Source organism: Haliotis cracherodii, unplaced genomic scaffold, assembly GCF_022045235.1.
Source record: "Haliotis cracherodii isolate W230 unplaced genomic scaffold, xgHalCrac1.p SCAF_1, whole genome shotgun sequence".
NCBI lineage: Eukaryota > Metazoa > Mollusca > Gastropoda > Lepetellida > Haliotidae > Haliotis > Haliotis cracherodii.
In genome coordinates, this window is record NW_027266264.1 from 57,569,396 (window position 1) to 57,594,314 (window position 24,919).

Below are 24,919 nucleotides of genomic sequence, written 5' to 3' on the forward strand. Positions count from 1 at the left end.
AGTCCATGGTCACTAAGAATTGACTTTCACTTTGTGTGAGTTCATTCGAGTATGAATCTTCATAGAGTGAGGGCCAAACTGTATAAACATGGGAGCTTTTCTCAATGTAAACCCTGAGTTTGAGATTAAAGGTTCTAAATGAACAGAAAGAATGCTTCTGTGTGTTTTGGTGCTAGGGAACTTCCAGGGTTTTCCCCAGGAATGTAGGTAGTCTGTTAGTGTTTACGTCATTTCAAGAAAACGGTCTCGTGAAAAACGTATGAACATCAAATTGTGTCGTTCATACACTTATGACCTTCAATGTTGTGGTCATGTGACCGGTCTCTCATCCAATGGAAAGCTGTATATCGGGTAAACTTCAAATTAAAAAAATATGTGAAGATATTTCAGTGTGCTAACTGGAAATAATAATGTTAACATGTACATGCATAATGTATCATTGGATACTTGCCCACCCTTCACTGTTGCAAATTATATATACTGAACGAAAAATGTGACTATTTTGGGGATATATATGTTGTGTAGACACTATTTCATAAACATATCTCCCAAAATATCCATGACCTCTAACTTTTTTGTTCAATAGACTGTATATGTTTGCCGTGAAAAGCTGGAAAATTGCTGATGTGGTGTAAAACAATATTCATTCATTCATTGATTGTCTCTCAAGTTCGTTTGTGAGAGGAAATGGCATTTTGAGAGAGTTATTCACAGAAACTATCTGATTGGTGATCAGTGCATGATCATGGTTTGAGGTGTGATGTATAACTGAACAACTGATTTGCCTCATAGTCATTGTCAACTAGTGATATATGTGTTTTGAAATTTCTGTCAAGTTCAGAGCTACAATGAATCATGATATATGTCCAGGGGACCTAATTCAGCTGACTTATGTTAAGAATGATCCTGTTAATATAAGTTGGTATTGATTTCTGGACATTTCCCCATTATCACAGATGTTTCTAAACCCCACTTACACCGTGAACACAATCCTATATGTCAGATTGACCCCAGGCATATAGCTTTCATGAGAGGTCAGGTGGGAAGGACGGCTTTATTTAGCCAAACCTTTCAGCTTTCGCATTGCCACTGGCATTACATTGGGGAACTAGCAGGGGAGAACTTGCCTCAGGACAAATAGATCTGTGAGCTTCAGTCCTCTGACCTATTTCTGGGAGTAGCCCTGCCCATTTACTGAGGCTCCACAGGGGTGGGTCGGAAACTTGACCTAGAAACCAAGACAATTAGTATTGATGTTTTTGGCATGTTGCCAGTGGGTGTGTGATCAGAATAATTATTTTACACATGGTATTTTTTGTTTATGATGTGGGAATTGAAGATGTTATATTATTTGACTTGATATTGTAACCATCTGGTAAAAAACCCTGAAATATCTTATGTTGTTTTTTGGGGGGAAGATTATTTTAAAATGTTATATATTTTTTATATGCCAGACCTGATTCCGGTGTTTGTTGTTAAATGCTGTACTCAGCAATATTCCTGGTATGTGGGGGCAATCAGTAAATAATTGAATCTGGACCAGAAAATCCAGTGATAGGTATTGAGCCACAGTCGACATCGTCAGGGTATGCTGACACTCTGTCAGAACCATGTCACCTAGCCTGACCACTCAATCCATTAAATCGCCTCTCACAACCAGCATTAGTTGTTGGGGAGCAGTTCTTACCTGGAGCCCCCACGGATTATATCAAGCTTAACTGACAGTGTATTATTTTTGTATTGTTATTATATTATTGTTCTCAGTGTTTCTTCCTAGACCTTGAGACAATAGAATGTGCACAAGCTAAACAAGTTTCAGTCAAAGTGTGAATATTAACTTTATTTTTAATTAATAATGTGTCATGTTTATTTGGTTATTTTATTTAAAAAGGTTACCATGACTAATGAGAATGAACTTGTCCCAATGCAGATGTTCCCAGTTAAATATGTGTCATTCCTATCTTGATAAATTAGATGCAGGTGAACATCGTAATTATTTATAACACAAGAAGAGAGGCCCTCAGCCCCAGGTTACTGATGACAGGAAGTGATCAGCGTCATGGCTGAATGTGTGTCTCTGTGTGTGTATATATGTATATATATCCGACATTTGGGGTTCATTATAGTCTTTATACAGCTCTTGGAAGACTGGTTGGCGCCAGTGGCACTGTTTTCCTGTAGTCCCCTGTAGGTTTGATTTCTATAGTACTCCCTGATTTGTATATTTGTTTATAATATCGCTTCAGGTCATTGATTTGACCCCTTATTACCTGACGCTACCCAGGTACCCACTGCAGGTCTCAAGAGTTGGGAATAAAATGGCTGACTGGGAATTGTTTTACCGCAGCCCTGACAAAAAGCTATTGAGATGCATGTATCAAACAATCAGATCATGTGTACACTGAAGTTGACTGAAGCTTTATCTTTACTCAAACATATACAAGTCACCCTGGTCAAGGGAATGTGTGCATCATCAGAAAGAATTGCAAACATTAGGCTCTTGTAGTGTTACCACTGAGCTATAGTGAGATTTTGTCATAAAACAAAATATCACATGACTAACCACAGGTCTGGGTAGGACTGTGGGTACCTGGGTCCTACTCAGGACCCACCCGATCCGAGTACCTGAGTTACCTGTCCCAGCCCTGCATTGAATAGTTTCAGTTCTTGTTTCACGGGTCTTTTGTTCTGCTCAGCAAGTTAAAGGTAGGTACTTGGTGCTACCCTGACTGTCACTCGACACTTGAAGGGATAAAATGAGGATTGGGTGCATCAGACCAAACAGCAACCGGTGCACCCATGTTCTGAAACAAAGTTCTTTAGATGATAATGAAAGATAGGAAGACAAACCATTTTGCCACTGGCTGCAAGAAAATGTAACTCACCAGTGAACATTTAGATGTGCCTTGCTTGTCACAGGAACTCACCGATGAACATGTGGTGGTCACATGTGGTGGTAGTTGTGCCCTGATGTCTGCATTAGTCTTTTAGTTACAGGGTGCCATGCTATAGCAGGACCATTGCTTGCTGTGACAGTATACAACACACTCACTCACTCTCACTCACTCACTCTCACTCACTCACTCACTCACTCACTCACTCACCCACCCACCCACTCACTCACTCACAAACATCAATCAGATAACTTTTTTGTGTTGACATAGCACTTTGTATGGAATATGAAATAAAAGAGTCTATGTCAACACAAAAAGGTTATCTGATTGATGTTTGTTAGGGAGTGAGTGAGTGCTCAACAACAGATTCTCCCTTTCATTATCACTGCTGTTATTTGTATCCATCAACAGTCACAATATTACAGAGACAGTATATTTGCAATATGAAAAATTTATGAAATATAATTATCCCACCTTACTTTTTCTAAAAAGAAATTGTTGAAAATGAAATACTTAATTCATTGTGACCTTAGGTTTGTGGTATGTGTGTCAGTTTGTAAAGGAGACATTGTGCTTTAGAGGAGCTTGACACACATTTATCAAGGGATTGGCATCATCTAGCACAAGTATGTCTTTCTCTCATCAGTGAAGAACAAAAAATACATAAATCATCGCAGGTATCCCATTACGTAGATTGAATCACTGGATTGTCTAGTCGATACTTGATTATTTACAGGCCGCCATCATTACTGCTAGAGATAGAGAGAGACAGAGAGACAGAGATGCATTAGGGTGTGAGTGCAAATATGCACATTGAGCTTCATGGGGATTGTAGGGGCACAGGTGGCCCAGTCGTCTAAGGCGCCGCGATTCGCTGTGCAGAGTTGCGTCCCTTGGGCAGGCCAGAAACCTATGGTTGTAAGTTCGAATCCCGGTTCGCCCCGATTATGTTTCTAGGTTTGTCAGCACCATACCCGTGCTAGTGGGTTTCACCGAAGTGGTAAACGTCTGAGACCTGCATCACTTCGGGCTTTCCTCACACATTAAGCTGAGATGCCACAATGTAACTGGAATACTGTTAAAAGCGGTGTTAAACCCAATTCACTCACTCACACACTCATGGGGATTGTTCAAAAGTAGAAGTGAGCGGTGAGCATTATATTGGAGGAACTGGTATGCAACTAAAAGGCTGAATGATCGTACACAGTGAACAAATCTGATATCTAAATGTATGTTACATAAAGACATTGATGAATGCGTGAGTGGCCATATTACTGTCTTTCCCTTATATTCATTGTTTAACAATGATTTCAGAACAGATGTTCGTTAGGCTTTTGAAACCTAACCTCAATTCTAAAGTATAATATTCAAAACTTTCCTATATATTTCTATGTTTATTTGTGCACACACACCACAATGTATTTGCTACTCACGCTCTTGTCACGGAATTCTGACATCGAAGGCATTAAGATGTCAAGCCATAATGTCTGTCGCCTATGACTATGTTTTACGTCTCCCTCTATTGTCACTAACTGTAAAAGCATAGGCATCATGACATCACAAATACTGCCGTTGTGCCTCGCCTATGACTACATTGAAATTTTCATTACACCTGAAGAGCCGGTGAGCGGCGGAAGATCTTGTGTGCTTAAAGGAGTTTTGATATATCTGTATATGTTGTTTTTGTATTCAGTGCTTATACACCTAAAGAGATCACTTGTTGAGCTGAGCTTATGCGCCATGTGACACGCTCATACCAGTACTGAGTTTCGTCCTGGCAAGTCCTACATTAATTCTTAGCCATAAGTTGTTACATTCTTAACGACAAGATCATGCTTGACAAGGCTTCAAACAGGTCATGTGGTTCAGATCACCCTGTGCGTGACAAGGCTTCAAACGGGTCATGTGGTTCAGATCACCCTGTGCTTGACAAGGCTTCAAACAGGTCCTGTGCCTCAGATCATCCTGTGCCTCAGATCATCCTGTGCCTAACAAAGCTTCAAACAGGCCCTGTGTTTCAGATCACGCTGTGCGTGACAAGGCTTCAAACAGGCCCTGTGCCTCAGATCACCCTGTGCCTAACAAGGCTTCAAACAGGCCCTGTGCCTCAGATCACCCTGTGCCTAACAAAGCTTCAAACAGGCCCTGTGCCTCAGATCATCCTGTGCCTAACAAGGCTTCAAACAGGACCTGTGCCTCAGATCACCCTGTGAGTGACAAGGCTTCAAACAGGCCCTGTGCCTCAGATCACCCTATGAGTGACAAGGCTTCAAACAGGACCTGTGCCTCAGATCACCCTGTAAGTGACAAGGCTTCAAACAGGACCTGTGCTTCAGATCACCCTGTGCGTGACAAGGCTTCAGACAGGCCCTGTGCCTCAGATCACCCTATGAGTGACAAGGCTTCAAACAGGACCTGTGCCTCAGATCACCCTGTAAGTGACAAGGCTTCAAACAGGACCTGTGCTTCAGATCACCCTGTGAGTGACAAGGCTTCAAACAGGCCCTGTGCCTCAGATCACCCTGTGAGTGACAAGGCTTCAAACAGGCCCTGTGCCTCAGATCACCCTGTAAGTGACAAGGCTTCAAACAGGTCCTGTGCTTCAGATCACCCTGTGCGTGACAAGGCTTCAAACAGGACATGTGCCTTAGATCACCCTGTAAGTGACAAGGCTTCAAACAGGCCCTGTGCTTCAGATCACCCTGTGCGTGACAAGGCTTCAAACAGGACCTGTGCCTCAGATCACCCTGTGAGTGACAAGGCTCCAAACAGGCCCTGTGCCTCAGATCACCCTGTGCGTGACAAGGCTCCAAACAGGCCCTGTGCCTCAGATCACCCTGTGAGTGACAAGGCTTCAAACAGGACCTGTGCCTCAGATCATCCTGTGCCTAACAAGGCTTCAAACAGGCCCTGTGCTTCAGATCACCCTGTGAGTGACAAGGCTTCAAACAGGCCCTGTGCCTCAGATCACCCTGTAAGTGACAAGGCTTCAAACAGGACCTGTGCTTCAGATCACCCTGTAAGTGACAAGGCTTCAAACAGGTCCTGTGCTTCAGATCACCCTGTGCTTGACAAGGCTTCAAACAGGACCTGTGCTTCAGATCACCCTGTGAGTAACAAGGCTTCAAACAGGTCCTGTTGTTCAGATCACCATATTTTGGGATGAAACCTGTTCCAAATCTTTTTACATTTCCAAGTTAATGTTGATTTAGTTAAATATGTAATTTGCCAACTGGTAACCTCACCATGTTTGAAGTGCATGTAATCAAAATCCATACGTATGTATGTATATTCCATTTTTGTGTGCAAAATACTTGATATAGTTATAGTTTGAATTTGGTAGACTTTCAGTGAGTTACTTAAGCCATAAGTCTGAAGCCTGAGTGTCGTACAACATCTTCATGTCTGTAGATCACATTATACTACCACATTTATACTAAAATATGCTGAAAATAATGTGAAACATGTCCTGACAGTCGACTCAAAAGGTTCTGGTACAGACTGGATTAATGGAATAAAATCAGTGGATTAGTCGCAATGATGTGTTAAAAAATATAAACTTTATCGTTTATGGTTAGTAAAAAAAATTTGATAGTTGAAAAAGATGTTCTGTTGAGAATTCTGTTGTTGTGATAAATCATAAAAAAACACTTGAAGTTTTAAATTATATAAATATCAATAATTATCTTTCTTTTCCTCAGAATTGTTAAATATAATGTATATCAGTTTTAATCTCATGTGAAACAACAATCACATATGCAATTTGAACAAGGTTAAAAAATAGGATAGCATCATCATTTATTCAGCTCAAACAAAATAACGTTGAAGGCTAAAACAGAACTGCTGTGAAAGGGTTAAATGTGCGTGACATCAGTGTGTATACAAATTTATGCTTGATTTATGATAATGTAGGTAGTGGGGTCTTCTCCTAGCAACCCTCATTGATACAAGCACAATGTGGGTCACATGACATGCATGATGCAAACTCTGTGAGAATGGGCATGTTGGCGGCATGTGTGACACACTTTCCAATAATCCAAGGAATAGCTCAGCTGGCAAAGAGCCAAGCCGTCCCAGGCTCAAAAACTAACTAGGCCTCATCTAAATGTAGGTTACGTCAAACTTGTAGGATAGCAGGTAGGAGCTGGAGGAAGCACTGAGATTTTAGGACAGATTTCAGGCTGGATTTGTACTCTTGGACACTGCCAGTGGAGATGAGGAAAGTGTGTATTGATGGGGATGGAGTGAAATGGACTAGTTCCCTCAGCAGCTTCTGTCGTGGGACCATGTAACACAAGATGCTTGAAGGCTGAGGTTGGAGGGGGAGGGAGCAGCACTGGCCTACTTCAGGTGGCGGTTGTCTTTTTCTGTCACAGACTTTTAAATGATTTTGTTTGATTACCCTCCAAGTCAACAGATGGCTTGTGAAAATTTGAGTGACAGAAGACACCCACCAGCTGAAGGCAGCGATATGCAGGACGAGTGGATTTGGTTGGAGCTTCGCCACAGATCTTTTTATCAAACAGCTGAGATTTGCTGAAATGAAGGTGAGAATTGTTTGATATCAGTTAATTATTCGAGTAAAAATGCTGTGTGTAGTTTGTAAGGATTGCTGTTTGGTTATTGAGTGTTGAGTATTTTGTGTTTGAAAATATTTTCTTACAGATTATTTACTGTTTTAGCCATTAAAACAACTACTTGTTGCTTGTCCTATATGATGCTCAAACCAGGATTTGATACAACAGTAACAGAAAATGTATCCATTTTGACATATTTGATGATTCTATATGACACTGACGTCCAGGGGGATTTATGTACAGTGTGATCTGAATTGAGGCCAGAAACAGGTTGTGGTTCAGCATTACCAAGCCTACCATTGATCTCCCGGCAAATCAATACTGTGAGTGCTGTAAATGAGGTCACCTCGCCCACAGCCCAGAAATAGGTCAACAGGTCATATTGTACTCGCTGGTGAAGAATCAGGTCAGCCCTCACTCGGCCTGCTTGGTTATATATAGTGGAGGTACTACACTGGTACCTGTGCACTCAAGCTTCTGATTTGTGAACACCTTCCATTATCAGGGCTGCTTTTATTAGTCTTATCCTGCTTATGTTGGTTGTAGGCTTGTGAATGTTTTGGATTAGTGAAAAGAAATTGATTTTAGTGACCAAAGATTTAGCTAGGCCGGCTTAGAGGTCGATATACCACGCAGAGTCTGCAGCAAATGTCAGCAAAAAGTTCGAGTTGGAATTAGAATTTTCCCAATTCATCCTGTTATAGTTACAACTAATGTTATGGCTTCGTAGAGGTGGCTTAATGTATTTCACTGATAAACTTGATAACAGGACCAACAAAGAGGAAGAAGATTAAATGCTCGGTTAAATAATTGCATTGAAAGCAATGTTCAATGATAAAAATATGTCTGAATTCATAAAAAATGAACTTTTTACAAATTCTAATTTTGAAAAAAAATATGATTTTTCCCAAATTGGTTGCCAAGGGCACTTACTTTGGAATCCCTACATGCAGAACAATTTTCAGAGAGAGGTGCTAAGGTGCTATTTATAGTGCTGACATCTCATTTTAGTGTCAGAATTTTGCAGCATTTGAAAGGAGTTCTGATGAAAATGGATGCATTGTCAGTTCTGAGTGTCGGTCTGTTTCTAGTATGTCTGTGGTATAACATATGGTTACTAAAGGTGATTTAAAAAAATGTTCAGACACAATGGCTAATAAGACACTGTTACAATACTATTATATATTGAAGTATTCTAAATCAAGCATGAAAGTTGAAGGGTCCTTGACATCGCCCCTTGTTAAAACTTAAAATTCTCGTGGTCCGTTTAATTACCGAGGCACAATCCTCACTGATCCCCCTTTTATAACAGAGCTCCTGCAGTAGTCGAATCGTTATTGGAATAGAATTGAGATAGTGGTATGACTCCCCTTTCCTTCCTACAAAACATAAGTCCTGACTCCTCAGTGTTCTATGTTCAGATAGACAGACTGAATATATTGTGTATCATATTTCCCCCAAAACATAGCTGTGTAGAAGGGGGTGCGCATTATTCAGGTCATAATGAGTATGATGTTTTTTCCCCCCAACGCAAAGACATTACCGTGAGCACGTAACACCAGAAATAATCGGAAATAGTTTTTTTCCAAAATGCTGAATCCACTGGAGGGGGCTACGCATCATACTCAAGAAAATATGCTACATTAGGCCCATAATACAAACAAAAGGCCGAAAAGGACGATTAAATGTACACAGTGAATAATTGGCTGGAGTATAATACGCTTTAAGTTACAGTGATAGATGTTTTACTTCTTATCTTTAGCACTTGGCAAATGAATTGACTAAAATGTTTAATATCATGGAGATTGTCGGTTGACAGTCTACAAAAGTCTCAGTTGTTGGTGGATTGATGAGATGATTGACCAGACATTCCATGTAGGATGGGAATGCCTGTCACCTATCAGTAGTACCTGATGTTCATCTTCAACATGATCAAGGCCTCTATAAGGCTCTCGCATGGGGAGACTAAATACAAGTGTTTGTCATATGGAATCTTTCTATGGGGCCACATTCAACTGCAAGCTTGGCAAGACAGAGGCACAAGCTACCCAGGTTTCTAAGGCATTTACATAAGTCAAGAGTCTAAGTCAAGAAAAATTCAGTTCAGTTCAGTAAGTGCATCTAATAATTGTCTGTATAATGATACTAAATTCTACATATTGGTGAAAAGAATTGATGATTAAATCATCTTGTCATTGGTGAACTGCATATTGGCCATGGCTGAAATCATTTGAGTGCTAGTATTCTTAACCAGTTCTGAATAAAACTGACAGAAAATGGAAATATATTAAACATTTTTGTCTCATTCAAGGACCAAAGCTACAAACTCGGAGGACTAGTGAAAAAATGTTTCCCTTTTAAAGGAATTTCTAAGGCTGCCATAATGTATGCCACATAACTGTTGCGTGTTCTTTGACATATTTCTGCAATTAGAGTGAGTTTCAATCAGCGAGCACCTGAGTCCTCTGTAACGGACCCGTGCCATGCTGAAACCAACTCGGCCACGAGTACTTGGAGTACCGGTAGCCAGTAGTGCTGTGTAATCAATATTTATCTCCCATTAACCCAGATGTTATCAGGGACTCTGCATGACTGTAGAAATATCCATAAGCCAGAGACATTTCATTTTCTGATTACTGTGACCTATATCTCAAGGGCTCGTGCTATCTTAATGAGATTATATATATATATATAATCTCATTAAGATATTAATATATATACATATATATAGCTAGCTTCTAGCTGCATTTATTCATATACCCGTAAACATAGAAGAAATTTATCCTTCCAGCATAGTTTTTGCCTGTTAATCTAAAATATCTTCATCAGTATGCCTCATGAACTATTTCACTGACATCCTGAATACCAGCAGACAAGAATTATCCCCCTTGCATACATCCCGATATGCTCTGTTAAGTTCTTTAAGCTGCACTTGATCAGATAGGTGTTCAGTTTATAGTATCATATTATTCATATCATTGTATGACTATGCTTGTTTCTAACAGGCGACTAACGGGATCAGGTGCTCAGGTCGCTGACATGGTTGATGCATGTCATCGATCCCAATTGCATGATATTAATCACTGGATTATCTGGTCCAGACTCGGTTATTTACAGACCGCCGTCACATACCGGTAGCTGGAATATTGCTGAGTGCGGCGTTAAACAGCAAACCAAACCAAACCAATGTATTAGCCTTGGTGAGATGTGAAACATTCCCCAGAGGGGAATATGAAATTTATATCCTACCCGTCAGCGGAGTACTAGTCCATTCAGAAACCAATCAGAAATGAGTATCTTAATACAAAGTAAGATAAGGGCCTATCTGATTACTCTTACGCATGATGTTTGTATCGTGTGCATATTGCCATTTATAGGACATCCATTGGACATACTGCTTTCAAATTTGTTGATGTTCAAAAGATCCATCTTAACAATATATTTCACTCAGAACAAGTAAAAGAAAGCCAAGTGTTCAAAACCCACCACCCATGACAGATTAACTGCAGTCATATGAAAAACTTGTGTTCTTATTTTTTGGGGAGTAGTACTGTGTATCAATATTGACACACTAACTCTGTTTAGGAAGACAAATCTTATCCAAAGCTCTCCAACCCCTTGACCCTAATGTCCACTGCGATATATAAGGCCACACTTTTTTTTTTTATGTTTCACGGATTTATTCCAGCTTTTCCACACACGGTCGGTTGAAATAGAAATAAGAAGAAATGGCAATCATTTATTTATTTATATGAAAGTCATTCTGCCATGGAGTTAAAACTGCAGGTGCCTCTTGAAACACGGGTAGTTTTGTAGACACGTAATCTATGTATAACATTTTGTATTGTATAAGAGGGTCTATATAACAAGCGGGACATACAATAAAAATAAATATTTTTATGTTTAATTAATTTCTTAGACATAGACCGACTGTTTTTCAGTAGGGATGGAAGGCCCGTGAAATGAAAAATAATAAATGTGTGGTCTAAAGGAAACATTGAAGGTTTCAAGTAGGGTTCCTACAGGTTGTGCCCTAGGTCATTGTGAATGTGTCGCCGCGACATCATGGATGGATGCTCATGCTGATGGTTTGCCTGACGAAATTGTTAACAGTGATGAGACAGCTAACTATTTCCGAAGTTGTTATTAAAAATGTCAGTCCATGAAACTTTTCCAACAGTCTCGGTTCCGAAACGCTAACAGGTAGACATAATGATTATTCTTATTATTAGTAGTATCACTTGCTTTCTGTGCTTTGAAAGATGAGAGTGTTATCTCCTTGAATACTCCTTCCATTTTGCACAGAATACTCTGAAACTAGTTGCTTTTAAGACCGGAAAAGACTCGACAGTATATCAGGCAATATGTTAATGGTAACAAAACTTGTGCTCCTGTTTACAGGTCTTAAGCACTATATCCATTTCACCAAGGTGGTAAACGTCTAAATCATGCTTCAGGCTTTCCTCCCACATCAAGCTGACACGCTGTAGTAGAACTGCAATACTGTTCGAAGCCATGTTCATTGGGTTAATGTGAACTGACTCTCATTGGGTATACACTACTGTGTTGACATGGTCCTAGCTACCATGGTCTATATTGATCCCAGCCCTGAAATATGATGCTTTGGTTCAGGGGATAGTGTGTCAATCTCATTTGCTCGCTGGTAGTAAAGATCTGTTATACAGGTTTGCAGTTAACAAGCCAGGAAAACATCGGGTTTAACTGTTGTCATTTCTGTAAAACAGTCAAGTTGTTAAACAAGCTCTCCTCCTCACACAGATTTAGATGATAATAAAAAAGTAAAAGACTATTTAAGGAATATAAAGTGACCCCCTCAACTTCGGTGGAACTATAAGTTAGCCCCTTGAAGATCTGGGTTACAACTGGTCTTCAGCAACCCATGCTTGTCGTAAGAGGCAACTTAATAAATGGCATCAGGTGGTCAGGATCACTGACTGGGTTGATGCATATCATTGTATCCGAATTGCATAGATCGATGCTCATGATGTTGATCACTGGATTGTTTGGTCCAGACTCGACTGTATATAGACCACCATCATATAGCTGGAATATTGCTGAGTGTGGCTTTAAGTTTCAAAAACACACTTGAAGTTTGTCCAGTTTGTTCTTAAGGAAAGGGTCGTGGAGAATGATGATCACGCAGAATGCCGGTCTTGACAACCTAGCAAGAACATCTTAATGCTGATTGCAACGCCATCTGTATCATTACTTTGGATTAGGATAATCTGACATGTCATTCTTATAAACATGTTAAATATACTATGTATACACTAGACATATTATCATGATTATGAGAATCAGTTTGGTGTATCACGGAATATCCCTATCAAAAGTTGAGAAGTGGGATATATTTATTATCAAGTAATGTGAAAATGGTAAATGTCACAGAGTTTCATGTCAAGGGTATTTTGATTTCCAGGGGCAAAGTGGTCTTTTCATGTTGTGTGGGTGTACGTGACTCATGACATGTCTCAGAGATAAGTCAGAATAGCTGATGATAAGGCAGAACAGATGTTTACTGATTACATCAACTGTCATGATTGTAATTTTCTTTTATCATGATAAATCTTTTATATGCACAACTCATTGAAATGAGATCTGAGTTCTCGCTGCCACTAAACAAAGATCTGAGAACATACCATTACGGGTCAAGTCAGAACGACCTTCAGCAAACTTTGACCGACCACTGAAATGACTAACAAGAAATCGACATCAGCCTATTAGAAAGCAGCTTTCATGAGCTATATGGCACTCGTTTTAACCTGGCGACTTCCATTTCAGACTACACTTGAAAAATATGTTGACACAGTTCTCGATTATAATTTTGAAAACTGAACGAACTAACATTCCGGAATGTCTGATATATGGTTGAGATTGTATGGCAGTGCTACCCACATACTGTGCAAAACCTCCTCCATTCAAATGTTTATCCCACAGAAGTGGGAGATAGGCGATAATTTTGACGGAATCAGTCATACGGCCCGTAACTTTCGTTATACCCTGTGTCGACAAGCGACTTGTTTGACTTGATAAGTGACACTTTGATTGGTCGGATGAAAGGTCGCTCTGATGTGACCCATAATGGAATGTCCTCAGATCTTTGTTTAGCAATAGCAAGAACTAAGATCTGATTTTAATGAGCTTGGTTATATGACAAGCTACGTAATGATAGGTTAACAACCAATAATATACTGAACAATAAAAATTTAAGAATCTTGAATATTTTGGGGGATATTTTTATGAAATGATGTGCTCAGTCTAATATTGTGTATATTTCAACCGCATCACCAGTAGAAAATATGTGTTTACATGTGATGGCTATTTCCTGCGTAGTTTACGAGAAAATACACACAGTAATCTTATGTTTTGTATGTAAACCAATGCCTAGCAGAACAGGAAATACAATTTAAATGGTAAATCATCATGTCTTGTGATATTTCATCTCTAATTTCTCATTTTGGATCAATTTTGGTTTGTTACCTGAAATCGATGAAGGGATAGGGTGTAGTTTTGTCTGCGCATAATATGATGTTGACTGACAGCTCCCATGCACCTGTGCCGCTCGTGTATCAACAACAAACAGCTCTGTGTTGCTGCACCTCTTTAATTTATATCAGACTTTATATCCTTTGTTATTATATCCAGCCTCAGGTTGGAATGTCCTGCAAGAAGAATCTACCTTTTTCGAAAATATCCGATTGGCAAGTTTTAAAATGTCCAGTTTGCCCTTGTCAAATCATACATTTTGCAATCACAGACCAGTTTCTAGATCCCTGGTCAGTAGTTGTCTTGTTTTCAAAATTGTATGTACATTCATCAAATCAAATCTGTAACTATGGTAATACTGTGATCGAAGTGTGGGAAGCCATGTACTCCATAACCCTTTGAGCTCTTGTGACTATGCAGTTTGTTGCTGATAACCCAGATACGGTACGTGCCTCTGTATCTTGATGGCTGGAAATAGTAACAGTATCGACTGCTCTATTGATCAGAACACTATTGATTCACCACTCTCAAGCCTTAATCAAACATGGTGAATAGTGGAGGCGAGTCCAGGTAATGCTTTAATGGTGGCTTAGCACATGTTGATGGCAGCCTGAGTTTGTGAAGTGTCTAAAGACAGATTGCTGGCAGACCAGTTAGACCAGGTCTCCATGGGTATTGCCTGGTGGTGACTTTAGTGGGGCAGGTATTACAGAGAAATTCTCACCTTATTGATCATACAGTTATCTTAGGGCCATAGTTTACTGTGCAGGGTTTCGTCTCTTAGAAGTGCTGGACACTTATAGTCATGGGTTCGAATTCCAGATTTGCCCTGATTGTGTTTCTTGGTTTGTCAGCACCATACCCATGCCCCTAAATTTCACCAAGAATATCCATGCCATTGATCAGTTCAAGCTTAATGTTCACGTCTAGCTGACAGGCCATGATATCACTGAAATACTGTTCAAACTGCAGTTTAACTCACTCACTCTTTTGACCGCAACTTTATGTGACCAGTTGAGCTTGGGGGGTGAGGTGAGGTGAGGTGAAATAGGGTTTAAGGTTGCAGTCAAGATTATTGCGCCTATATCGTGACATGCATGCATGTGTGTGTGTGTGTGTGTGTTTGTGTGTTTGTGGCTGCTATGTACTTGTCTAGACTAATGTCAAGTTTATAGTGCTAGCCCACTGAGATGCCATGCCGTAGTTTAACATGAATACCCCACTCAGATACAGTATACTGACTCCGAGCCTATAAGTCCTTGTTTAAACCCCTTAATGCCGAGCACCAGGCAGGGTACTAACAAGTACTAACTTTTAAATTCTTTTGGTGTGATGCTGCCAGGGATCAAAGCAAGGACCTCCACTCTTGGGGCAAACGCTCTACCACTAGAGCCACCTCCATGGTCTTGTGGTAGAGCGTCCGCTCAGAGACGTTAAAAGATGGTACTTGTTGTTACCCTGTCTGGCGCTTGGCATCAAGGGGCTAAAACTCGGAGTCAGTATACTGTGTCTGAGTGGGGTATTCATGTTAAACTGCGGCATGGTATCTCAGTGAGCTAGCACTATTAATCGGCATCAGTCCGGACTAGTACAAGCAGCAACAAACACAAACACACACACGTGCATGCACGTCGCTATGTAAGTGCAATAATCTTGGACGCGAACGTTAAACCCGATTTCACCTCACCTCACCTCTACCACTAGACCATGGAAGCGGTCAGATGAGCTTGGAGCCTTGCTGTGATGATGCTGTTATGTGCTTGCCACTGTCTCAAACCCAATCCCCTCACTCACTGTCCCATTTTCTACACTGGTTTATCACAAGGGCGATTGAGATCCTGTGTTTCTGGCAGACAAGGAATGTCCCCACGTCATATGTATCACAGATGCACCGTGGCCCCACAGCCGTAATCAAAAACATATAGTCCTTCACTAACCCCAACACTGGGTAGAGGACAAACAGAGGTCCTGTCACTCTCACAGCACATTTGACTGATTGTTGAGCCAGTGACAACTTGTTACCTTTCAAGGTAGAGTACATTTACTGCTGTTAGTATATTGATCTGTTAAATTAGTTTGATATGTGGGTCCATAGCAATGCAACATAAAGCTTAGTTAATGTTTGGTCATCTTGATCTTTTCAAATTGCAACCGTTTGGCTAAGTTGTGTTCAGCATTTTGAGGTTTGAAGTTGGTTCATGAGAAACCTGTGACTGTTGACCGGTCCTTTAGCCAGTTGCCACAAACAGGCCTTACAGTTATTGTCGTAAGTAATTTGACAAAGGGAACTTATTGTCGTCAGAACACAAAGTTTACGTTGACTTGGGGTAGGTGGTTCTCCAGGTGTCTTTATAATGGTGTCAGGTGTTGTTGACAATAAATAGGAGTGGAATGATTGTCTGTCATCTGATGTCAGTAGATCTATTACAGGTTAAACTGTCATTTGCTATTGCTCCTGTGCTACACTATATATATGTCGTACTGCCAGACATTATGACATGAAAACATAATGTGAACCCTTTCCAAAATATGTTTCAAGAGACATGTGGGTACTGGTTCAGTAGGTTTTGAATTTGTAGAGAAGAGTGAGTGAATATGGTTTTATGCCACTTTTAGCAATATTCCAGCAATATCACGGCTGGGGATACCAGAAATGGGCTTCACACATTGTACCAATGTCGGGAATCAAACCTGGGTCTTCAGTGCGAACGCTTTAACCACTAGGCCACCCGACCGTTGTAGAGAAGAATAAATCAGGGTATTATCATGGTGTAACATTTATACTAAGTTATTCTATAATGATTAGATCCACATCAAGTGCTTTTATGAGTTATCATGGATTTAATATTTATACATCATCTCATATAATTATAGTTTAGCTAGTAATACCTAGCATCTATCTAAAAAGCTATAACTGAAACTACTGATATTTTAAAGATGTATTTTACTTGATGATAAGTATTACTTGCTAAACTATAATTATATGAAATGATGTATAGATATTACACCATGATAACTCATAAAAGCACTTGATGTGGATCTAATTATCATAGTACTTAGTATAAATGTTATACCATGATGATAGGATTCTGAGTCAGAATTGTTCCCTTGCAACTTCTGCTGGTAATAATGGGTGACCTATTGGATGAATCACCCGGTTGTCTGATGCAGGCTTGATTATTATCAGGCCACCTCATATTATTGGAATATGCAGCGCTAAATTGCGAGTGATTGCAGTTGTATAACAAATTCAATAATAAAAACTGAAGTTAATATGTGCTGAATATCCAGTCACCAACCTGAAGTTAATGTGCTCCAACTTGTTCCCTCTAGGGATGATGGTATGCACTGAGTTACCCCAGAACAGCTCCACAGGACTAATGTACAAATCAACTTCAGATTGCCATGGCAACTGAGCATCACTCATAATGACCTCTGGGACCTCACTGAATGTATTGTCATACCCTCATCACTGTAACGGGGTGGTCGGGTAGCCTAGTGGTTAAAGCGTTCGCTTGTCACGCCGAAGACCCGGGTTCGATTCCCGACATGGGTACAATGTGTGAAGCCCATTTCTGGTGTCCCCCGCCGTGATATTGCTGGAATATTGCTAAAAGCGGCGTAAAACCATACTCACTCACTCACTCACTCACTCACTCACTCACTCACTCACTCATCACTGTAACATTGAAATGGGATTGATGACTTCAACTTCTTGGGATGTGATGTTTTCCAGTACAGGAGGTTAGGTACCATACTAAAACATCACATTGGGAGAATAGTACTCTGTATGCCATAAGAGAGCTTCCTTGATGAATGAAGGGGCACAGATGGCCCAGTCGTCTTAGGCGCAGCGATTCGCCGTGCAGAGTTGTGTCCCTTGGGTACGCCAGAAACCTATGATTGTGGGTTTGAATGACGGTTCGCCCCGATTATGTTCCTATGTTTGTCAGCACCATAGCCGTGCTCATGGGTTTCACGGAAGTGGTAAACGTCTGAGACCTGCATCGCTTCGGGCTTTCCTCCCGCATTAAGCTGACACGCCGCAATATAACTGGAATACTGTTAATAGCGGCGTTAAACCCAACCCACTCACTCCTTGATGAAAGTGTAAACGCCCATCCCAAACCATTGCTTTAAAGGAATAGTGAACTTAATGCCATGAATAAACTTGCTTAATAAAAGTGTTAACACCCATACCAAACCATTGCTTTGAAAGAATAGTGAACTTTTGGTCAAAAAAGAAATTGCTTGATAAAAGCCCCAAAACTGTACCAAAACATGGCATTGAAAGAATAGTGAACTGTATGTCATGGGTCATCTTGCTTCCCACGAGTCTGGGGAACGGGTGGCCCTGTCGTCTAAGACGCCAGAAACCTATGATTGTAGGTTCGAATCCCGGTTCACCCCGATTATGTTTCTAGGTTTGTCAGCACAATGCGTACCCGTGCTAGTTGGTTTCACTGAAGTGGTAAACGTCTGATACCTGCATCACTTCAGGCTTTCCTCCCACATTAAGCTGACACACCGCGATATAACTGGAGTAGAGTTAAAAGCGGCGTTAAACCCAACTCACTCAATCACTCACTCCTACAGGTAGGTATTGTACCATTGGCGTGCCACCAGTACCAAAACATGGCATTGAAAGAAGTTGAACTCCATAAATCAGTCTTTCCTACACTGATGCTACAAAATGTAAATGCCACCTGAAGACTTGTTTACCTTGAAAACCTGTATTGAAGCTGTGTCAAGAATGAGGGTCTCTCAATATGTGTATTTTCTTTATATTCATGTTGGTTATGGATACAGCACCCAAGATAGGTAACACTGCCTTACAGCTGTCAGTGCTCTCATGTGGGATTACCGTACATTATGGGGGGGGGGGGGGGGGGGGGGGGACAGGGGATGCAGGGAGGGGGGACTACAGTGGGGGTCGACCATCAGTAGTTGTCTGCTGGCCCTAGTGATAGGAGAGCTGCATAATCAGAGAGCTGTGGGACTGGTGTTGTACAAAGTAAAATCTGGTGAGGATCTCTTCTTATGTGCTAGTGTTGATTTGTAACTGTCTGTGCCTGTTTGTGTTGTACTGTTTTTCATGAAGACATTGTCAGTCTTCTGCTGGTTGTGGAGGTAGCGAGCTGCTGTAACTGTATTCTTCCCCTGTCAGGATCTGTGTTGTAATTGGTGCTGCTGTAGCATCTAGAGTTGGTTTCATGAACGAGGAAGGAATGGTGAAGTTGTTGCAGAGTGTCAGGTTACAGATGAATACTACCTAGGAGGCAGATATTTTGCCATAGTCTGTCTCACAGTCCCTGGACCATATTATTTCCCCTTCTACCCAGTCCTTTCTCTAATGCAAAAGCACTACATCAAGTAAGTCTAGATTTTCCTCTGGTCTGAATCTCCCATCTCTGGGGCTCTTTTCAATATTAATGGAGTTATTTGTTCCATCAAAATAAATATATTTTCAGAGGCTAAACATGAGTCTAATATTGCCAGGGTGTGATGTCGAGGGTTTAGCAGGGAGAGGGAACCTCTGAGGAGAACACAGCCTTTTCAGAAGTATAAACACTTAATGTTAATGTACGATCACTAAGCTTCCTGCATGTCAAACTGTATGAGCATTCACCGACCGACACAAACATCTTCATGCCAAATAAGATACAACACCCAAAGTTGGTTTTGTTTCATCTGATTGATCAAAGTTAATTACTCAGCAAAAATCCATGATAAAAGTGTAGAATAGGTCTTCATCAAGCCATGCTTGCCGTAAAAGGAGGCTATGCTTGTCGTAAGAGGCAACTAACGGGATCGGATGGTCAGACTTGCTGACTTGGTTGATGATGCATGTCATTGTATCCCATTTGCGTGGATCATTCCTCATGATGTCAATGACTGGATTGTCAGACTCAGATCCAGACTCAATTATTTACAGACCACCATGATATAGCTCTAATATTGCTGAGTGCAGCGTAAAAGAAAAAAGAAGAAAAAAAAAAAGAAAAGTGTAGCCTTACTAACCATTTAATTCTATAAATATTGTCTATCATTAGCTGTGGCCCAGAGATGATAGTTAAGCCTTAAACATAGACACTCATGGAAATAGCTGGAGGTGAGTTCACAAAGTTTTCGTAAAATATATAGATATAGATCTACACAGGATTTTACCTTGACGTACAAAAGCGGGAGTCCAAGGGACACCACTAATTATTTTTAAGGGTCCTTTCAGACTGTGCATACAAGGAATATTATTTTGTGTCCTCAGGGATGCAATATGTTTGTTTTCTGCATGCGTTTCTACATCTGTGCATAATGGACACACTTTTGTGCTTTGTGTCAAACCCTGCTAGAGTTTCTTTGATTATCAGGATCTGGTTGCCTTAAAGGGGTAAGAGGATGTGGTTGTCTTAAAGGGGTAAGAGGATGTGGTTGTCTTAAAGGGGTAAGGGGATCTGGTTGCCTTAAAGGGGTAAGAGGATCTGGTTGCCTTAAAGGGGTAAGAGGATCTGGTTGCCTTAAAGGGGTAAGAGGATCTGGTTGCCTTAAAGGGGTAAGAGGATGTGGTTGTCTTTAAAGGGGTAAGAGGATGTGGTTGTCTTAAAGGGGTAAGAGGATGTGGATTCTTTAAGGGGTTAACATGGTCAAGCACGGATGGCCTGCTGTAGAGGGACTTGGTGACCTGAGTGTTGAGATCTAGGTTAGCAGGTCATGACCACATGAGGTCACATGACACAGTGATATATATCTAGATAAGCATGATAAGGGGACTGGTTCATGGTACAGGTGCCCTTTGCTGGGGTTATTGTGACCTTCTTTAACCTCACACCATATCTTGCCACACACTTCACACCTTTTCTATCGTAGTAATGGCATTACATTGAAATGTTTTCTGCTAGTGATTGTTTTGATAATTCCTTTGACTGTTTAAGTTTTATAATGTATGGGATTTCTTCATATTTGTCCTTTGTCATCTGAGGCGCTGTTATTAACTGTGCAGAGTTCCATTCTTGGGCATGCTAGAAACCATGAACGTGGGTTCGAAGCCCGGTTCGCCCCAATTATGTTTCTTGGTTTGTCAGCGCCATACCTGTGCTCATGATTTTCACCAAAGTGGTAAACGTCTAAGACATGCATCACTTTGGGCTTTCCTTCCTCATCAAGCTGACATGTCATGATATAAGTGGAATACTGTTTAAAGCAACGTTTAACCAAACTCACTCGCTCACTCACTCACTCACTCACTCACTCACTCACTCACTCACTCATTTGTCATATATATTTCATCTCAACTCAGAGTTGATAGTTGGCATTTATAGAGTGGATAGTTGGCATTTGTAGAGTGGATAGTTGGCATTTGTAGAGTGGATAGTTGGCATTTGTAGAGTGGATAGTTGGCATTTGTAGAGTGGATAGTTGGCATTTGTAGAGTGGATAGTTGGCATTTGTAGAATGGATAGTTGGCATTTCTATCTATAGCAAGAGGTGAGGAGCAATGGTGTTTTACTTGTTGTGTGTGTGAGATACTAGGCCACCATTAAACAGACTCTCAGACTACCAGTTCTTGTTTTATCCCCTTAATACCAACCGCCAGGCATGGTAACAACAAGTACCATCTTTTGGTATGATAGGGCAGAGGATTGAATGAACACCAGCCAGATGCTCTATCCACTAGATGGAGGTGGTCTTCTATAGCAAGAACCACAAAAACCATTTGGAATTTTTCAAGCAAGTTGGTGTAGCCATGAATGAATACATATAATTAAGTTTGTATCTCTTTCCATTTTGTCATTTTGATTTAAGTATTGTACCAAAACAAACAATCTGAATGAATGAATATTGTTATAATTTTCCAGCTATTTGCAACACAATCAATCTGAGTGAGATATTTAATTTTTGACCCCACCTCGGCAATGTATCATCCATAATTATCATAGCAACGTTTAAACAGCAACTTATATACAGTGACCATCAAAGCCCTGGTGACAATTGAAAAGTTAGGCCAGTGTGGTTTGTGACGCACAGGGCACTAATATTAGACCGTCCTGCTGACAAGGATTCCAGTTTGACAAGTTCTCTTGTTACTTTTCAATGATATTGAGAGAATAACCGAAGAGCGACGAGGAATTACGGATTATCTGTCCCTCGTGAATGGATGTTGGTAATCCCTAGCCATCGGTGAGGGACTTACAGCATTCATTCACGAGGGACAGACAATTTGTAGTTCTGAGTAGATTATTCTGTATATTACTCACTTATATATTAAGAGGGAAAATGGTCGGGTAGCCTAGTGGTTAAAGCCTTTCGCTCGTCACGCCGAAGACCCAGGTTCGATTCCCGACATGGGTACAATGTGTGAAGCCCATTTCTGGTGTCCCCCGCCGTGATATTGCTGGAATATTGCTAAAAGCGGCGTAAAACCATACTCACTCACTCACTCACTACCCTTATGAGTAATATAGTAAGTTAATGGAGTTTCAGATTTTTCAAGGTTTAACTATGTTTATAATTTTGGAGATATGTATAGATTTATGTGATGTGATGATATACTTCAGATGAGTCTTCAATGAATGTTTCCTTCTGCTTCAGATGGCCTTCAGTACGTCTGCATCCAGCGGGATTCACGAGGGGATGCTTCTTGGGCTTGGAAACCCTCTATTGGACATCTCAATCCAGGGAGACAAGGCATTCCTTGACAAGTATGACCTCCTTCCAAACAATGCCATCATTGCAGAGGACAAGCACCACAACATGTTCGCCGAGATGACTGAAAAGTACAGCCCAAGCTACTTGGCAGGGGGGGCAACCCAGAACAGCATCCGGGTTGCCCAATGGTTGCTGGAGAAACCAGATGCAACGACATTTTTCGGGGGGGTTGGTGCTGATCAGTTCTGCAAGATCCAGGAGGAGAAAGCGAGGGAGGTGGGAGTCCACGTCTGTTACCAGGTCCACCAGGGGATGAAGACAGGCGTCTGTGGAGCCATCATCACGGGAGAAAATAGGTCATTGGTTACAGAGCTTGGTGCGGCAGAAATGTTTTCACTAGATTATTTAGAACTACCTGAAAATTGGAAATTTGTTGAAAAAGCTCAATTTTACTACATCGGTGGGTTCCTGTTGCCAGTGAGTCCTGCCTCTGTGCTGAAGGTTCTGAAGCATGCAGCTGACAAGAAGAAAACAGTCATCATGAATCTACATGCCACATTTCTGTGCAAATATTTCACTGATGCTGATCTGGATGTTATGCCATATGTTGATGTTCTCTTTGGAAATGGTGACGAAGCTGCTGAATTCGCCAAACATGCAGGATTCGGGACACCAAGTGTTGAAGAAATAGCATCCAAGACCGCAGCTCTGCCAAAGATCAATTCGTCACGCTGTCGCACAGTGGTCTTCACCCAAGGGAGGGACCCCACCTACCTTGCTCACGATGGGAAGGTCTCGGTATATCCAGTCAAGCCAGTAGACCCAAGTGTCATCAAGGACACAAATGGATGCGGAGATTCATTTGTGGGGGGCTTCTTGTCTCAACTTGTCCAGGGTAGATCCATTGATGAGTGTGTCCGATGTGGGTCCTATGCAGCCAAAGTCGTCATTCAGCATTATGGGTGCACCTTCCCTCCCAAGCCAGACTTCAAGTGAACAGTCGTCTTGTGCCAGTCAACCACTTCTCCACCAAGTTCATACACAAACAGCTTCCTCTACCTGATGTTTGTCAAGAAAAAGAACAATTATCTAATAATGTTTCAAGGAAGATAAATTTGAGTTATTTTCAACAAATATCAAATCTGGTGACAAGAAATTTACAAGAATGTTACACATTCTCTCAATGAACTAATAGCAATGCTTTGAGTATGAACTAGGTCAGATGTCAACGAATCTCAGTGTTTTTTCCAGTTCCATCTGTGTGATATATTTCTGATTTCATTTTATTTGTGATACACCAATTAATATTTATACAGTCTTTTTGTCATGACAATCTATTTTTACATCTTCCTTTGTGAGGAACCCCTGTTTATAAAGGGATACCTAGATCAGGTTTATACCAAATGAACATCAGGTTCGACTATAGTGGCACCACGCATCACTATACAGCCTAAGTGATCAAGTATGGACAGTTATTCCAAGGTTGAAAATACCATATTCAAAACCTACCTTCTTTCCTGTATCACAGTGATATTATTTTTGCATAACATGTATTAATGAAATGTGAATAGATTCCAGGCAATTAATTGTTTACTTGGTTTCAAGTCCGCTTACTCAAAATTTCGTAAATGCTGAATAAGATATTAAAAATAATATCCTTTTTAATCTCTTTTTTTTCATACTGCGAAGTCTGTTAAATAAGATGAGTGGGGGGAAAAGTAACTGTTGATTTGTTGTTCTAAAAAAGTGTTTTTCAACAATACTTCAAATCAAATAAATATCATTTGTATAAAATATGTATAAAATATAATTTAACCAGTGATCTGTACTTCTGTAAACCAAGTAACTATTATTAAAAATAGGTCTCATTTTTTGGTTAGATCTTTGATATTAACCTGATTTATTTTATTCATACATAATTGAACTGAAAAATGCCACACTTTTCTTACTGTGAGGACGTTTTGTAAAATTGTTATGTGACACTTATCTTATCGCAATCAGGTTTCATTCATTGCATTTTTTTTAGCCACATTTGTTATTGTTTAAATAGGAATATTAGTCCAATATTTAGTCTTGAATCAAAGTGCCATATTGCTGTATTATATGCGTAATGATAATAGTGCTATATTTTTGATGGTATGGGATATGAATGGGAAATATTGGGTGAATATGAATTCTTACAAATCACATGATCAATTTTCTTAACAACAACCATACGCACAAGACCACCAGCTGCTTCCATCCACGGTCAACTACACTGATGCTGATTCTCCTCCAATAGATTACTTCATGCTTTTA

General features: G+C 40.5%; 1 protein-coding gene across 3 annotated transcripts in view; it reads left to right on the forward strand.

Annotated features, from left to right (window-relative positions):
- Positions 1-24,919, forward strand: part of LOC139465889 (uncharacterized) — a 51,263-nt gene that overhangs the window by 7,408 nt on the left and 18,936 nt on the right. Inside the window, exons 1-2 of one of the 3 annotated variants that reach the window (XM_071247880.1) lie at positions 6,919-7,441; positions 22,565-24,343. The exons of 1 other annotated variant lie outside the window; for it this stretch is intronic. In XM_071247880.1, the coding sequence (XP_071103981.1) occupies positions 7,436-7,441; positions 22,565-23,617 (1,059 nt within the window). In that variant the 5' untranslated portion in view covers positions 6,919-7,435 and the 3' untranslated portion in view covers positions 23,618-24,343. Of the gene's footprint in view, positions 1-6,918; positions 7,442-22,564; positions 24,344-24,919 lie in introns of those variants that run through there. One more of the 3 variants, XM_071247872.1, reaches the window with a different exon arrangement.